General features: G+C 32.8%; 1 protein-coding gene across 1 annotated transcript; it reads left to right on the top strand.

Moving 5' to 3' along the window:
* The first annotated feature begins 3216 nt into the window (after positions 1–3216).
* Positions 3217–14994, top strand: LOC113065876 (serine/threonine-protein kinase 35-like). The gene is made up of 3 exons (XM_026237430.1): positions 3217–4038; positions 7288–8046; positions 14337–14994. The coding sequence occupies exons 1-2, from the start codon at positions 3519–3521 to the stop codon at positions 8004–8006; spliced, it is 1239 nt and encodes a 412-aa protein (XP_026093215.1). The 5' UTR covers positions 3217–3518; the 3' UTR covers positions 8007–8046; positions 14337–14994.
* Positions 14995–18794: the final 3800 nt, after the last annotated feature.

The raw sequence follows: 18794 nt of genomic DNA, 5'->3' as shown, positions 1-18794 counted from the left end.
ACGGAGAAAGAGAGGCATGTGAGTCATAAATTACACTGACCCTGAAACTTGAGCAAAAACAATATCAGCCTACAGTAAGAAAGAACCGAGGCTGTGGAGGTCAAGAGAAAGTTGTAGTCCAAATGAGGTAAAATACAGACGGTGGCCATTGATCGTGTTCAGTTAACTAGCTGCTGAGTCACAGAGAAGTCTAATCAAATTACTGAAATGCCTGAAGTGTTTCAGTATAATTTCTAAATGTGAGGAGGAGAGGCAGAATTGAATGATATGAAATCAGTACATATGTGATTTGATCTTCAGCCGTCTTGTTATTGTCACGAGGGTTTTTAACCTGAAACTCTGGTGTTGAGTGGGCAGCAATTAACGCTGTAAACTCTTGAGCTGAGCCCTGTGGTGTTTCGCTTCAAACACATGTAGCTGTTTATTGAAAGACATTATATTCTTTCTGAAGGATTTGAGTCCATTCTCCAGCTTTGGAGAGATGGTGAAATCACTGAAATTGATTTATTCTTTTGTCTCACTAAAGAGTTACAATTTTACCCCAAAAAATAAATAAAATAAAATGGTGCTATTTGACTTTCACACTAAAAAGAGCCTCTTTTCCTTAATTCTAAAAACTTAAAACTTAAATCTAAAACGAATCAATATATTTGTTCAAAGGACACCCATTTTCAAAAACTCTTGCATCAGAAACCAAACTTTATTAGACTGAGTAAATCATAAAATGTGCTGTCATTTACATTTGAGACTAAATAATTATTTTTTTAAAAAATCCATTTATGAAAATTGCAATTGTATAAAGATTTTTGTTAGTGGTTTGGAAATAAAACAAAAATAATGATAATAATAATAGTAAAAACATTTAAAATAAAATTAGAGAGTAAAATAAATTAAAAGAAAATCTAATGAAATAACTTTTTTTTCAGAAATAATTACAAAAAAAATAACTTAAATCACATCATAATAAGAATCATGATGACTTAACAAAAAAAAATTATTAAACTGATATGCACAGTCAACTTATCTACGAACATGATTTAATATTAAGAAATTAATTAATTAACATTTCATTTACAAGAACATTTAAAGAACATTAAAGAAATGTTGTGACAGAAAAAAAAATCAAAATAAAACACTGTCTTAAAAATTATGAATTGTGTGAATAATATATAATCAAGTAATCGATTAAAAAAGTACAAAAATGCACATGAATGCAGACTCCCTGATGACGTCACGGTCCGTGGGGAACACGCTGTAGCTCCCGCACCAAATCACACTGATCATATCATAAACATTTCCTTTTAATTATTGTTATTAACACTTTATGTTTGCTGAAGCGCAAATATGTTACTTCATTCCCCCACTTAAAATATTAGAATGAAGCTGGGTGAGGGCTTTTATTATGTAATTAAGATACAGAGTGTACTGAAATGTGTGTGTGTGTGTGTGTGTGTGTGTGTGTGTGTGTGTGTGTGTGTGTATATATATATATATATATATATATATATATATATATATATATATATATATATATTTTTTTTTTTTTTAAGTCCCCTGGGAACTCATTAAAAAAAAAAAAAAATAAATATATTGAAAAATAAGAGACTTGTAAAATGTTTTACTAATTGCTTTTTTATTTAACTTTATATAATTTTATTTACATAATAATCATAATTATTATTAATGTATTTTGTTTATTCTATTGTACTTACTAGCTTCTATTTTTTTTCCTGAATCAATAATAAACACATAAACAACATATAGTATTAATTAGTTTTACTTTATTGTCCTTTTTTCGTCTTTGACATTGGTGACATCAATACATCCACATTAATACTTAAAACACATCACACATTAACAACACAAACATAAAATTAAACATAAAATAATTAGCACTACCCCAATTATCCCTTAATGGCTTTAAAAAGTTAGTTTTACAGCTATTGTTCTTAACACATAAATAAAAGATGACTTTTATTTATTTTTCTTTCTTCTTCTTTTATAAATAAAATTAGGGTATTTATTCCCCATATTTATAAATATATTAATGGATTTTATTGTACATCATATTTTATTTTATCCAGGGGCCTGTACCATGATGGTAGCTGAACAAATTCAGAGTTACAGGGTTAGTTTTGAGTTGACAAAACCAAACCTCTCCAATCTGGCTCTGTTGGTACCATGATGCTGTTCATCAACTTTCTTTGTCAATTCAGGCTTTGATCCTGAGTTTGTGGAGCGCGTGCACATGAATGTGTGACATCACTGGCGAACAGCCAATCACGAGCCTTGCAACACAAAGCAAGTTTGATTTACTTCTCGTGAGAGACCCAGCGAGATTCAAAACTAAAGGTTAAAGGTTTTGCTAAAGGTTAAGAGACTGAAGAATATGACAAATTTAACCAGGACAAATAAAATAAATAATCTTGCTCTATCAGTGAAGTCACAAGTGAAACTTGTTAATTTAGTTCATACATTTGAAAATATATAGTGGTAGAGACTAGAACATGTAAGGTCAGATTTTTTATTTTTTTAAATGGTGCAATCTTTTGATACTACAGCTTATATATATCATATGATCGGTATACATTTATATTTATTTAAAATACACGATTTATAATAACTGTTTAACTTAAATTGATTGTGTGTAAAAGATAAATAATAATAATATGAACCACAATAATTATATTAATCATAAAATGACTGAGTAATTATCATTAAAGCCAGACTTTTTTTTTTTTTTTTTTTTTTTTTAAGCATTAGTGACATTTAATTTGGAGCAAGATAAACTGGAGTGACTTTGTGTCAGACATGTGTCACTTTTCTCACATCTGATTGGTCCAGCTTCAGTTTGAGATCTCTAACCAAGAACATAACCTGCCCCGAGCTTGGAGTGTAAGTTACTATGGAAATGAATGCAGCTAAAAGCCAAGCCACTTACATGGTACCTAAAACCCAGGATTGGTGCAAACTAAACTGAAACTTACCTGGCTAGCCAGCTAATCCAGCTTCATGGTACAGGCCCCAGATGTCATCCCATTTACAATTATACCTGCTCCCCTTATTAAAATTCTATAAATAAAAACAAATTATTGTCAGATTTTGTTGTCAGAAAACACTTCTTGTGCATGATGGAACGATATATTAAATAATAATAAAAAAAAAACATTTAATCTTGAATATTATCCAATTTTTATAGGTATATTGAAATAAACACTGTGCGAATAAATAATGTTTAAAATAGGATTTGTGACACGCCTCCCCCGTCTTATGAATGAAATGGAACGGCCCGCTCATGCCACGCCCCCTCCGCGCTCTCCTGCTGAAGTTGTTATTGTTTATGTCAGACTCTTGATAGAAGAAGTGACAAAAAACACGAGAACGAACCTGTCTATGGAACGAACCTGTCGAGTTTCCACAAAAGCGACAACTGTCAGCCCGCAGCTTTTTTACAGGGACGTTATGAGATATAGGAGTATTGCCCCGACACATATGTTAACACGGGGGGTGCTAAACTCATGGAGCTTCGTAACGGCACACAGGGGAGAATAACGAGCCTCCGGCGGGGCTGCAAGCGAGCCAAGCCGCCCAGCGCACACATGAGGCGGGGTGAAGGGAAGGCTCTGCGGCCGCTGCCCGTGGAGACCAACGAGGATGAGGAGGAGCTCATGGAGGAAGGCAACTGTTTCTCCACGGGCTTCCTCAAGCATGACATTCTCCATCCCGCAATGTTCTTCAAGACACCCAGGTATAGCTTGATCCGGGAGGTGGGTCGCGGGAGCTACGGTGTGGTGTACGAGGCCGTCGCCCGCAGGTCCGGAGCCCGCGTGGCCGTGAAGAAGCTCCGCTGCGACGCGCCCGAGAAAGTGGAGCTAGCGCTGTCCGAGTTCTGGGCCCTGGCGAGCCTGGAGAAGAAGCACGAGAACGTGGTGCAGCTGGAGGAGTGCGTGCTGCAGAGAAACGGGATGGCACAGAAAATGAGCCACGGGAACAAACGAAACAAGCAGTATTTGAGATTAGTGGAAACCTCACTGAAAGGTAAGTCAAGTTGAACAACCACATGGCTGACAGCACAAGTTTAAAAGCATTTGCACTGAATGCATCATGTGACTGATATTGTTTTGATATCTGATTTACTTTTCTAAGTGGTTATATGCATGCTGAGATGCATAAAAGCAATGCAACTTTGTAACCATGTGAAGCTCCACACTGTATAATATGTGTTATTGTGCATCTTAAATGCATGTTATTAAACGTGCACCAAGTAGGAAGAGAAGGTGCACTGTGCGTGAGGGAACATCATGTTCCAGCACCCATCACGCATTAACCCCTTCACTCCCATTCAGGCCAGTTTGGATGTTCCCCTCTACTTTGATGATTGTGTGCAATTTCACTTTTTCCAATGGTTTTCTAGTGGATTTAATAATGTGGTTATTTTCATGTCATTTGTAGGCCTGTTGTCAAAATCATATTAGATTAAAGTCTACTGTCATTGAGCAGAATGCAAAATACTTTTGCAAACATTTACAGTTTTAGCTCATTATGTGTTTTAGACATTTTCATTAGTTGTATTACTTTTAAAGGCCTGGAAATCCTAATTGTTCCTGATATTTGCATGCACATGTGAAACCTGAATATAGTTTTGACATTAATTGCATATGCACTGTGACATGCTGTACTCGATCAACATGCTTTTGAATGGGATTTTTTAAATGGCATTTAGGCGTTTGGTGTGTTGCGTGTTTGTGGTGTCGTGTGAGTGTGTGTTTGTGGTTGTGCTCAGCTGTTGCAGGATCTATTTTGTGCTCACTGCGGTTATGTAAGTGTCACCATTTAGTGGAAATAATCCTCACATTACAGCCCTGTTTAGAAATTATTTCAGTATAAATGATTTCGCTGATGCATTTTGAGTCATCTAATGTTGTTCTACAAATGTGTATTACTACTATTATTTATATTACACAACTTGTTTGTGAATTATTGATATATTTCATGCCAGATGTTTGTGTTTGTGACCTGTGATCATCAGTAGGTCAGTTTGGCCAATAAACACATTTACAGAGTTTAATTTATGACAAGAATTCCCTTTATTTTTCTTCAGAGCCCTTTGACCTAAAATATTTCTTCTCGATCATAGCGTGCAATTTTCAAAATTTTAGTCACTTTTCCATTATTTTTCTAATAGATGTACTATCAGAGTTGATGTACTTTTGCACACATTTACAAGATAAAGATTCATTTGTAAACATTAAATTTTAAATTGCAATCACCCCAACCCCCCCCCCGCCCCAAAAAACGCTTTAGGATGGTGCATCAACTTCCCCAATTTTTTTCCATGAATTTTTCAGATGTTATATTAATTACAGGACATTTACACATTTACGGCTCGTGCCTTGCTTTATAACAGGGATCTTTGACCTTAAATATTTACTTAAAGTAACTCCTGAAATTTTAAGTTAATATTTCAATAATTTTACAACACATTAAGATGTTCACGGTACCGGATACAGATTTATTTTTATTATGAAAAAAAAAAGGAAATAAATTAAGTCGTAAGGATCACAAAAAAACTATTTTTAGCTCATTAAATGTTTTAGAGTGGTGCATAACTTTAGAAGAAGAAAAAAAAATCAGTGTTTTTTTCCATGATTTTTTGAATCCTGGACATTTCGACATAGTTAAAGTTCCCCAATATTTCCATGGTCATGGGAACCCTGAATATAGTTTTGACATGAAGTGTTAAATGTGTTTCTTAAGTTTTTATATTTATTACAGAGCAAACAGCTCCAAGTTTTTAATCATTTTTAATTGTTTTATTTTGATAGCTTGGTTTTAATTTGACATTTATTGATTTATTAGTCATTCATCCATTTATTTCCATTTCTTCAACGTGCAAAACCATTGCAGTTCTCTGGGGCTCTATGTCAATTGCAATTACTGTAAATTAAAAAATTTTTGTTTCAAGTGTAAATGGCGGCAAATTTCAGGATGTTTTGGGAGTTTGGGAGATACAGCTTCATTTGTTTTTTAGGAGACACTCATTCCCAAGTGTTGAAGTCTTACAGTATTAGTATGGATCACAGTCCACCTGTTCTCCATGCATTTCCCAAACCCTTGTTTCCTGAAGTTAAGCTGTGTTATTTATCACAGAACGCTGGCAGATTATCAGTGTTTACTCTCATGCAGTGTTCTTTGGAAGTCCTCCAAACGTGCTGAAGCTGACGTCTGATTGGTTGGTTGTTCGCCTGTCTGAGTCCGCTAAACCAACACTTTAGTTCTAAGGCTTGGGATATAAAGAGTAAAGCCACTGTGGTTTGAACAGAACTGGGTTTAATCAAACACAACATTGTCTGTTTGTTAATGAGACCGAAAGAGTGCGGCTTATCAGTTAGAGACCAGCGACAGTTTCTCCTGACTCAGCACAGATAACTGACTGAAGCACATGAGGAGATTATGAAGAGGCTTTGATTGGCCAACAGTGGTTTACAGTTACCTCAAATGCTAGTTCTAACCAGGGTTATAAGAGTTAATTAAAACTAAAGCAATGAAAAAAACTTGAAATAATCTGCATTAAAAAAAAAAAAAAAACGTGTTTTATTAACATTTTTAAAAATTTTTTTTGGTTTAACTTGATAACTAAATCTGAAACAGAAATAAAAACTAACAAAATAACATGCAAGTACATATATAAAAATGTTAAATAATAATGTTACAAATGTGCAACAAAATTACTAAAACTTCATATATATTTTTTAATTCATTTATATATATATATATATATATATATATATATATATATATATATATATATATAATATTCAAAATATATACAAAGATATAAATAATTATCTCAGTGGTACTGTAATGGCATTGTTGTCTCCAATATGTTTTTACAAATATTTTTAAAAGTACCAAAAAATGTAAAGATTAGATGCTATATGTTACATGCTATCATTTACTTTGTTAATGACCATTTCTGATCTTCTTTTAAATGATTAATCGTTCTACATTATGTAACCACTTTTTTTTTTTTTTTTTTTTGAGCAGAAGTGTTTCTACTCCAGCTGAAGACAGGAGTTATGATGTAAAAAAAAAAATCATCTTTGCATAACAGAAATAAATTACATTTTATAATATATTCAAATAGAAAACAGCGATATACAATTGTAATAATATTTCACAATATTACTGATTTTACTGTATTTTTAAACAAATAAATGCAGTTTTTGTGAGCAGGAGAGTCTTCTCTCAAAAAAGCATGCTAACCGTATTCTCCTATCTTTCCAGGTGAGCGTATCTTGGGCTATCCAGAGGAACCGTGTTATATTTGGTTTGTTATGGAGTTCTGCGACGGCGGGGACCTCAACCAGTTTATCCTCTCCCGGCGGCCCGACCCACGGACCAACCGTATCTTCATGAAGCAGATGACCAGCGCTGTGGCCTTCCTCCATAAGAACAACATCGTCCACCGGGACCTCAAACCAGACAACATTCTCATCTCGCAGAAATCCGGCAGTCCGGTGGTCAAGGTCTCCGACTTCGGCCTCAGCAAGGTTTGCGCGGGACTCAGCTGCATGGAGAACGAAGGCGACAACCAGGTTAACAAAAACATGGTGAACATTAACAAATTCTGGCTGTCGTCAGCATGCGGGTCTGACTTCTACATGGCTCCGGAGGTGTGGGAGGGCCACTACACTGCCAAAGCGGACATTTTTGCGCTCGGGATCATCATTTGGGCCATGATCGAACGGATCACGTTTATCGACGCCGAGTCCAAGCGAGAGCTCCTCGGCACATATGTTCGCCAGGGAACCGAGATCATCCCGGTGGGCGAGGCCCTGCTAGAGAACCCAAAGATGGTCCTGAACATCCCACAGAAGACCCGGAGCATCATGTCTGAAGGCGTCAAGCGACTTCTGCTGGACATGTTGGCGGTCAATCCACAGGACCGACCCGACGCGTCTCAGTTGGAGGTTAGAATGGATCAAGTCACATGTGCGGCGTAAACCAACCCGATTGGCTGAAACAAGCATGCAACTTTTCCAGGTGGGTTGAAGTTTCTCATTGTCCTTTCAGATGTTGTATTCACCGTTTTTGTAAACCTCAGATCAAAATGATCAAGAGCAAATGCAGTTTAAATCCTATAATGCACAAAAACAAGACGACTCTTGAGTTATCAAAGAGGATTTAAGCGTATGCAACTTTCATATTTTTGTATCCCGATCACCTCGGTTCCCTCGACCAAAACCCAACAGGGTCATTCCGTGTCAAATCAACCAAATTTCAGAAACTCCCATGGCTCATAGTTTTTTATTTTATTTTGTTTATGAATATAAATTGACGAAAGCCATAATGTTCAGTGTCATGGATGTATGTTTACTAGAGTAATCCACTGTTTTGTAGAGGGGCGTCAACAATTTTCAGATGTGGAGCCAAATTATATTGGAGAAAAATCATTATTTCATTTTTACACAGAAATTGGTAGGTTTATTAGTAATATGTATTATTTTAGTAATCTTTGTTGCATTATATGCCAAGGATGACCATTCAAATATGGGAAAAAGCATGTTTTTTCCCTCCAAAGTTTGCATGGGTGTAACTCAAGAAGTGTTAAAGTATATTTTTAGATTTTGGGTTTTAATGTGCTATTTACGGTTTAACAGCCCGACATGGTTCAATTCCAGAGATATTGAGATCTCATTTTACACATTTTCAGTGGTCAGAAATCAAACGTGGGTGACTTTGCATTAGGGCTGCACGATATTGGGAAAAAATGACATTGCGATATTATATTTTTCTGCGATATATATTGATATAATTTTGCTGTCTCTCTCTCTCGCGCATGCTAACTCTCTCTCTCGCGCTCTCTCTCTCTATCACTCTCGTGCACTCTCTCTCTCTCTATCTCTCTCTCTTGCGCACGCTCTCTCTCTCGCACACATGCGCGATCTCTCTCTCTCTCTCCCGCGCTCTCTCTCTCTCTCCGCGAATCACATTCGTCAAGGGCCGGGGAGCAGCTGGCCCATACAGTTAATGAATAACGGATCAATTACGACAGCCTACATCACACATCCTGCGATGTGACTATCGTGGATTCGTACATCGCGATATCGATGCTTAAACGACACATCGTGCAGCCCTACTTTGCATATTTTGAATTTAAAGAAGAATTTCTTTATTGAAACTAGAAAGTGTATTCCGGACCCGGTTCTCTCTATCAAAACAATTGCGTAGAAAAATAGGTCTACAATAGTACAGTACGTCATCTCTTCAGCACACCACCAGCAGACTTCACAGTATACAAGTGATAGTTAGGTAAATGTACTTATTTGTTAAAGTAGGTGGCCAAATTGACTTTTATCCAAGCTATAAGCAAATCTTGAGCTTTTCAGAGTTCTTCGTCTATTCATGAATTTCTTTTTGTGTTTCTTTGATCAAACCCATGTATTTGGCCTCAGGGGTTGCATGTACCCTGCGAGACTACCGTGCCCTACCCATCACACAACTCTCAGGCCTGTTTGGTTTTCTGCCGCCCCACCCTGAGCTCCATGAGTGATCTGATTAACAAGATCTGACACCTGTTTAGCAGCAGAATGCACTCAGCCGGAGGCAATAACGTCTCAGTTCAATGCACGACGTGCTTCATGTTACATCACATTATTGCATTCTTTTACAGATTTTTCATCGGATGAAATTCAACTCAGAAGTTCACAGGAAGTTAAATGCATTTTAGAAGCACTTTAGAATTTATATTTAAATTATACTGAACACAGTTTATTCAGGTTTAATGATACTCCTTTTTTTTAAGTAAAAATATTCATACTTTTCATGCCGCAATAATGTAAATGCAATGTGAGTAATATTATGTAAATTATATATATATTAATAATGTAATATCATTGTTTATATTATTTTATTTTGATTAATAAAATTGATTTATTTTTTTGTTTTATGATGTTTATATATTTGCTATCCGTATTAGTAAAATTTACAAAATCAGTAATAAATATATTTTATTAATTATTATAGTCATATGTTTTACTCTACCTTTCTTTTTAAGAAAATTAAGGGCTGTCATATATTTTTTTATCAAATTAAATAATACTCTGATTTATCAAAATATTCAAAATATGAATATGTTCTAAAAACATATTACATGCGTATATATTTATATTTAAATAAAATAAATAAGATTTACTTGCCAAAATATATTGTGGCTTATAAATCACTGAATGCCATTAAAGGACATTAAAGTCTTTATTGACTCCCAATGCCATTATTAGCTTAAAATGCACACTTGAAAAAGTCTTTAATTACATCAAAGTCTCATATGCACAAACAGATGCTTCATGTTTTGGCTAAGAACCAATTGTTATACAAAGTCAGTGTTCGCACAGACTATATTGCATTCTTTTATGGGTTTTGCATTGGATGAGATTCAACTGAAAAGGCCAGAGGAAATTAAATGCGTTTTAGAAGCCGTTTTAATCAAAACTCGCTGGATTGGTGTCCCGAGGCAAGAACGTTCAAAAACAATAACTCTCTGAGTATAGCACGCATCTCCAGAGAAATGCAATGATGATTTGGTTGAGGGTCGTGTGCTATTGTTAGTTACGTGTACATCTTTCAGCAAGCATAAAGAGAAGTTATGTACAGTAACACACCAGGGCCCAAACCCTCCTTCCTCTCCCAGTCGACCTGAATGGAAGAGCCATTCATCAAAACAAGCATGCTGGGAGTGAGCCGCGAGTCTGGCTGGTGTTTTAAGGGGGTAAAAGGGGTATATTTGCTTATAGACACCCCGAGCGCTTTCTGTTCCTTAGACTTTTAGACTGGGACACAGAACTTATTTCAGCTGCGCTCTCCCTAGCCCCATACACCCCTGTTTGACAGATTGAGAGACACACGCTCAGAACATTTTGTTCTTTGCCTGCCAGCCTGTATGCGTCTCAGTTGCTGTGGTGTATAAAGTGCATATACTGTGTGTATTACTGGCTACGGAGGATCTCAAATGTTTTAAATATAGCTATAATGATATTGCTTCTTATTTTTTATTAAAAAATGCATGTTCTTTAGTAATTCACACACCACAAGAATGAAAAGTACAGTTTGTAAGTAAGAGTTTGTCAGTTATATTCTTTCTTAATAATAATAATAATGTTTTAGAATTTTATTTAATGTTTCACATTAATTGTGTAATATTTCATATTTTTATATTTGTTATTTATTTTTTTAAACTTTTATTTTTAGTATTTTACATGTTATTTAATAGGTCTTTTTTAATTCACACTTTCGGTAATTCACACCACAAGAATGAAAAATACAGTTTATATATATATATATATATATATAGATATAAATTATATTCTTTCTTATCAATAATAATGTTTTAGAATTGTATTTATTTTGTTTTATTCTTTTTAAACTTTTATTTTTAATAATTAATATTTTGTAAATATGTATTTATTTTTGGTATTATTTTTAATAATTTTATTTTAAAAATTTGTAAATAATATTTATTAGCTTTTATAATTCACACTTCAATAATGTAATGTGCATGTAAATGTGTAGTGATGTTTTAAATATTTTGTTTATTTATTATTTTATTTCTTTATTCTTTCCATGCGGTGTTATTATTATAGATATACTTTTTATTTTAAATATTATATTTATAATGTTTTATAATATTTCATAAATTTTAATTTACTTATTTAATATTTAATTTGTGTACTCCTGTTTAATGTTTTTATTTATTTATTGTATTTAATTTTTATTGTTGTTTTTTAATTTCATTTTATAAATACAATTTTTTTTTTAATAATTTCTAATACTGCATTTATTTGTTGGGTTTGTTATGTGTATTGTAAGATAACAGTTTAGCTGAATCAGTTATATTTGAATCATAGCTATCACGTTTTCCCCTTTCTCTTTAATTTATTAAAATGTAGGGCTTTCAATGCAATTAAACACTTTAATCTATTAAATAATATGCTGAATAATGTGTGTAATCCAAATTCATTGTCTATATATCAATAATTGCTAAGAAAAGCTTCAACTGAAGGTAATTCAAATACATTATTGTGTGGTTTTATAAATGATCTTTGTGACTTGTTATAATTATTTTCCACAGCACCGTCTCGAGCTGCTCATCTAATGTTGTCTGAGTTGTTTCTGTCATAAGTGGGTCATTGAGTTCAGAGCAGCTGGAATATGATCCTCATCTCTGTTCACGTCATCATAATCTTATATAATAACACTGCAGCTTCTGTGCTGACATACACTACAATAAATGTAAGAAATGCATTAGAATGCACCAATATTAGTCAGATTTTCACATCATTTTTAAGTTAACAGAGCATTTGTCTCTTTTCGGATCACAAAGCTTGCACAAAACTACCTTTGTTTATGTGCGCTGTGGAGAATCAGGCATGTTTTCCAGAGTTGTTGGGGAGGTTTTGCCTGAGCAAGTGTTTTATAGACTGTTATGTAAGCAGGAATAGCTGATAATTGGGCTAAAACATGCTGTTTTTCCAGCTCATGTTTCCAATCAGAGGATGCTTTTTTTATTGTTAATCTTAAACTGTTGAGAAGAGTTATTTTTAATCAGATGAAGTTTGTGTTAAAGAAAAAACCCTTTGCAGAATGCTAAATTATAAGTTAAAGCTATTTTTTCAAAGTTGTAATTAAAACAATGAACATTTTACTATATATATGTCTTAATATTTTTTTGCATAAATGTATTGATTTATTTAATTTTATTATTTTTAATACTCTTTATTTTCACAAATATCTTTCATGTATTTATCATTATTATTATTATTATTATTACTATTGATCATTTATTTATAGCCAGTTGTATTATTTTTAAAACTATTTAAAATACACGTAATGTACTGTAATGGACATGACATGTTACATTATAGAAATTATATTAAGTCATAATGATATTTCATAATTTTATACATTTAATTTATTTATTAATGTGTTATTTTTAATAGTAAAATTATACTTATTAATACTTTGTTAGTTCAGTTATTTATATTTTATTTTAATAATTTTAATATATTTTATTTTTCACATTAAACATTAAATTAAATTAAATTATACATGAGATCAGGTAGAGTAAAAGGATTTTTCTAAAGTATATATTTATGTATATTTTTTCATTGTAGTAAGTTTTGTGTGAAAGTTGTTTCAAAGTAAATCCGACAATTTTTTGTCTATTTTTTTTAAAGGTGTCTATTTATCCAATTTAGTTGATGTAGTCTTTCTGTGAGAAACATCACTGTAAAGTACATTTGATCAGAGTAGAATATCTAGAATATATCATAGAAACCCTCTGTGATCAATAACCAGCGGAGGTGTTTTTAAAGAGGTCTGATGTGCAAAGATGAGTGTGGCTCTCTCTAGTGTGTTGATTCTTCTCTATTCCTGTCACGCACTGACTCACTGAATTATTGTGTTTCCAGATAACTTATTCATGATGCTTTCTAAATATAACTATTGCACTTTCAGTCTTCTGGTCTGTCTCACGCAGTTGAGCGTGCAAGCCTGAGCGTGGATCTCATATCAAGCTGAAATTATGAGACAGAAAAGTCGTAACTATTGCATAAAAGTCCAAATTGAAATATTAAGGGAGATATGTGACCTTTTTGATCATTGTGACTTTAAAGGTAACATTATTACATAAATCTAAACTATGAGATGCTAATTTATAATTGCAACCTAAAAAAAAAATCATTATGACAGAAAGAATTCATAAACATTATAAGATATAAAAGTCATAATTAAGATAAGTAGCAATTATGGGATATAAAAGTCGATTTTGACACAAGTTAAAAGTTTAAGATCAAAACAAGAATTAATGCATAAAAAGTTACAATTATGAGACAAAAAGTCATAATTCTGACATAAAAAGTCAAGTTAATGAGATTCTAAGTGATTACAACCTTAAAAATTACTTAAAAGGTAAAATTATGAGATAAAAAAGTCTGAATTATGAGATACTAAGTAATGTAAATTATGAAAAAAATAAAAAATATTAAATGTCATTATTAAGACAAGTAGCAATTATGAGATGTTAAGTAATAATTATGTGCTTAAAAATAATTTTTTGTCATAAGTATGACTAAAAGATAAAATGTTAAGATTCTACGTAATAATTATAACGTCAAATAATTATGTCAATGAAAGAGTTTCTACTTTTACCATGATGATTTCGAGGATTTTGATTTCTCAAAGCATGATTTAGTTTGATTTCTTCATTGAAGTGTTGTAGAAGATGATCTGTTGGGAATGGCTGAGTAACTGTTTCTCTCGTGTTGCTCTCTCGACAGGTTTGCAGAGCAGGATTGAAAACTGATGGAAATGAAAAAGGGACTTTGGCTCTTGGAACTGTGAATTTCATTTCGTGACTGCTTCCAAAAAAACAGAAGTGAAATCAAATGACTTGACATCTAGATCTAAAACCCCTCACAAGGAAATGCTATGCAAGGTTTTTTATTTTATTGTTATTAATACGCTTTTTCTACTCCGGTGCGTTGGATTCCTCTTGCAAGTCTTCCAAACTGACCATGCGTTTTTCCTGCTCCGATCTCATCAGAATGATTTCCCGTGGACCAGATTTAGACACATGTCCTCAAACAAACATATCCGTTCTGCATCTCTGTGAAAACTACGTAGCGCAGTATACAGTAGGTGCGCAGTACAGTACAGTACAGATGTAAATAGGTTGATATAGACAATGCAGCACTAGGATCCATTGAAAGTTGTTGAAATCTCTAGAATATTCACAGGAAAACTGAGAAGGAAGTTATTATAAAGCTTACGACCTTAAAGACATTCTGTGAATGGTATAATGTGAATGACCGGGTACATAGGCACCTGTCTCTCCTGTAGGTCAAACAACAGAATCACCTCTGTGCCTTATTTTTACAGTTTTAGAAACTGTTACTATTTAAAAAAAAAAAAAAAAAAAGTCATTTTGGTTTAAAATTATAGTTTTCTTAACAAAACATTTGCAAAAATAATATATATATATATATATATATATATATATATATATATATATATATATATATATATATATATATATATATATATTTGTTTGACCGGATCCGTTAAATTCAGTTGCAAGTTTTGTCAAATAATTATATTTTTTTTAATCCAAAATATATATTCTTTGTCAAGATACAGGTCAGGTATAAGCAAAACGCAGACTATTCTTCGTACTAATAGCATTGAACAGGAGCTTATTTGAAGTCTATGCAGACTCCACTGTTGATGTCGTGTAACTAATTTGGTGAGGGATCAAATAACGCTTTGGTTTTCATCTGACAGACTTCACATTGTTGTAGCAAAATGTCTTATTTCCTTTTTGCTCTTCACATAAAAAAAAAAAAAAAAATGGACGTTATTTTCACGTTGTCTGGAATGTGTTGGTTCCGTTGGAATGGAACCGTTTGAATTGTAAGGAAATGTAGCGCCTCGTGTTCCGTACGGAATGTTGCATGATTCTGTTTCTGTGAGTCACTGTAGCTTGAATTCTCTTCACCTGAACACACCACCATATACTTTAGAGATGTGCCAGATTTTCGAAAAAATGTGTTCAGTATTTGGTTTTCATTATAAAGACGGATGTTAACTGGAATTCTTAACACATTCAAGGTTAAAGGAACAGGTCCCCTCAAAATGAAAATTTGCTGATAATCTCACTCACAGGACATCGTAGATGAGTTTGTTTTTTCATCAGATTTGGAGAAATGTAGCATTACACCAGCTGAGAACATTCTCAGCTAATGTCTATTTCTGTTCTATGTTATTGGTTTACACACTCCACGTTTCTACCTCACTTTTCCTTCAGTCTTTTGCTCTTTGTGTCTTTTCAGTGGCAGTACTTTTATTCGTAATGTTTTAAATGTCTCGGACAGACTTTGCATTTCACTTTTTGTTATATTGGGAGTTTTAGAACAAGATGAATCTTTAATCATTTCTTAAGTTCTTTGCATTTCTCCACATGATCTGTTTACGGATGGATATAGTTCCTGATGTTCTCCTCTACCAGTGTTTCAGAGACGTTCTTCAGGTTTCTTCACTTAAGGAACTTTTTTTAGCAAAAGAAAATCCACAAGAAGTTCATTTGAGGTCTGAAGCGGTTAGGATCGTACTTTTAATGCAACTCACCATGAAATACCCCAAAAAAGCAACTCCTAGGCTCGCAGTAAGGTCATGTTTGTTGTCCCTCAGGTGTTCACTGAAAAATGTTTGCAGGTCAAACAAACACGAGGAATATTTAACAGTCCATTTTCTCTCCGTTCTAACAGAGATGTGCACATTGACCAATCACTACAGACACAACTGTTATCTTTCTACTGATTTGTTTTCTTTCTATCGGAGTTTCACCGATTATTTTGAGATTACAGATATTATATTGTACAAATGACGTTTTATTGTTAATATCGAACTGGGTTTGGTTTATGATGCTATGAGCAATTTGATGTTTTTGCAAAGCAGTCTTTCTTAAATGTATGTAACAATGTTGTTTTGAAGAAATAAAGAAATAGAAATAAATATTTCTTGATTGTTATGTATTATTATTTTATGCTTTTTATTTTATAGCTCATAATGACTATAATAATTTGACTATTTTTACTTTAATTGGACTTTCTATTGCATAATTGTTATATCATAATTTACCATAAGTATGACTTTTTATCTACTAATTTCTGTTTATTTCGTAATTTCTATTTTTATATGTCATAAGGACATAACTTTGACTTTTTATCTGATAATTTACTTAGTATGTAGTTTCTGATTTTTATGCCATAATTATGTATTTTATCTCCTAGTTTCTACTTAATTTATAATTTAACTTCTATAATAATTTCTAGTTTTTAAATCTCATATTTATTTTTGTCATAATTCTTATTTTTTATATCATTATAAATTCATGTCCTTATTTCAACTTTTTTATCTCCTAATATTAGCTTTTTGTCATAATTTCTGACTTTAACATTGTTTACATTTTTATGTTTTTATACATTTTTATTAACATTTTAGTTTAGTATCTCATAATTTAGACTTTTTAGTGTCAAAACTATCATTTTTAACTTCTGAAATTTAATTTAGTTTAATATGTATTTTATAATAATATTTGAGCTATTACTATCATTACCAACTTGTCCACATTTGGAGCATTTTTCAGAATTTCTGTTGCATCTAAAGCTGGCTTGACTTCTTGTAAACATGTCAAATGAGATGCATGTCAAACTTCTAGCCTTTGTTTTTCACCATTGGCCTGTATCAACACATCTAACTAGCTACACAAATACTGGCACAGCATGCGTGACTGCGGTGAGCTTCTGTTGAATGCATGAGTGTGCAGTGACAGCATCCTCACGCAACCATCACAGATTGTGAGCTGAGTGAAAGGTCACTGTTGAGGTGCTAAAGGGTCTGTTAAAGAGGACAGTATAGTACACCATGGATCATAATCTGTTGTTTTCCAAACAAATGGAAACAAAGCTCTTTATGCATGCATTTTTCTTCAAATATTTTTCACACAGATATTACATTTATTCTACTCCATTTATTATATGATAAATAAATGCTTCTATTTAAATCATATTTTACAATAAAGTATGCAAACGTTTTATAGAATTGTATATTGTTGTGCATATATTAATATTATTTTTCTCTTTTGTTAATTATAATGTTTCTAATCTCTGTTTAGATCATATTTCACACACACACAATTTCATCAAATCATTTCTGTTTGGAAAATCAAGACTTGACACTGGACACAAACTTTAATAAATAAGTAATAAAATAAAATAAGTTTTATTTCTTATAGCATCTGTTCCTAGCTGGACGCTATTAAAATGTTGTGAAATGTTTAAATGGCAGAGGATCTGTAGACACTGAGCAGGTAAACACAAAACTCTTGTGCACGCTTAAGAGGAAGTGCTGTTTTTACATGTCACATGCTCCAGTCAGCAAGAACAGGAAGTGGAGTTTTTCCTCTGAGAGCTGCTGCGATTGGATGCTATTATTACCATGACGACTGCAGCACATCTGGACAGATGATGACTAGTTAGAGAGAATGTGAATGAAACGCTGTTCACTCTTGTGATGCAGCCCTGAAACTCTCAAAGTGTTATTAATGCTCTTCAGGATTTAATGTTTCTGATGTTCAGGAATTTTTGATTGAGTTACACTAGTTGTTAATGTTTTTAAGTTTACTCTTCTGCTCACCAAGGACAATTTTTTTTTTACTGCATTCAAAAATACAGTAAATTCAGTAAAATTGTGAAATATTATTACGATTCAAAATAACTATTATCTATGTGAATATTTTGTAAAATGTAATTTATTTCTGTGAACAAAACTGTATTTTCAGCATCATTCCTCCAGTCTTCAGTGTCACATGATCTTTTAGAAATCATTCTTATTTGCTGCTCAATAAACATTTCTGATTATAATGTTGAAAACAGTTGTGCATGCTTCAGATTTTTGTGTAAACTTTTTGTTTATAGGATTCTTTGATGAATAGAAAATTCAACAGAAAAGATTTTAGATTTTGATTATTGATCCTTTACAGGAAATAACATTGAAGCATTATTTGAAATGTAAATCTTTTCTAACATTATAAAAGTCTTCACTGATCAATATAGTGCATCCTTGCTGAATTAAAGTATTAATTCACTTCAAAGTTATATTCATTTTTCTCAATTACTTAAGGCAGAAACTGACTTGATGCTCGATTGTTTGATTTTGATAAAGCAGGACTTGATCTG

The sequence above is a fragment of the Carassius auratus genome, chromosome 48 (genome assembly GCF_003368295.1).
Source record: "Carassius auratus strain Wakin chromosome 48, ASM336829v1, whole genome shotgun sequence".
Taxonomy (NCBI): Eukaryota; Metazoa; Chordata; class Actinopteri; order Cypriniformes; family Cyprinidae; genus Carassius; species Carassius auratus.
The sequence above is the reverse complement of the archived record's forward strand: the minus strand, read 5'-3'. Positions and strand labels throughout refer to the sequence as shown.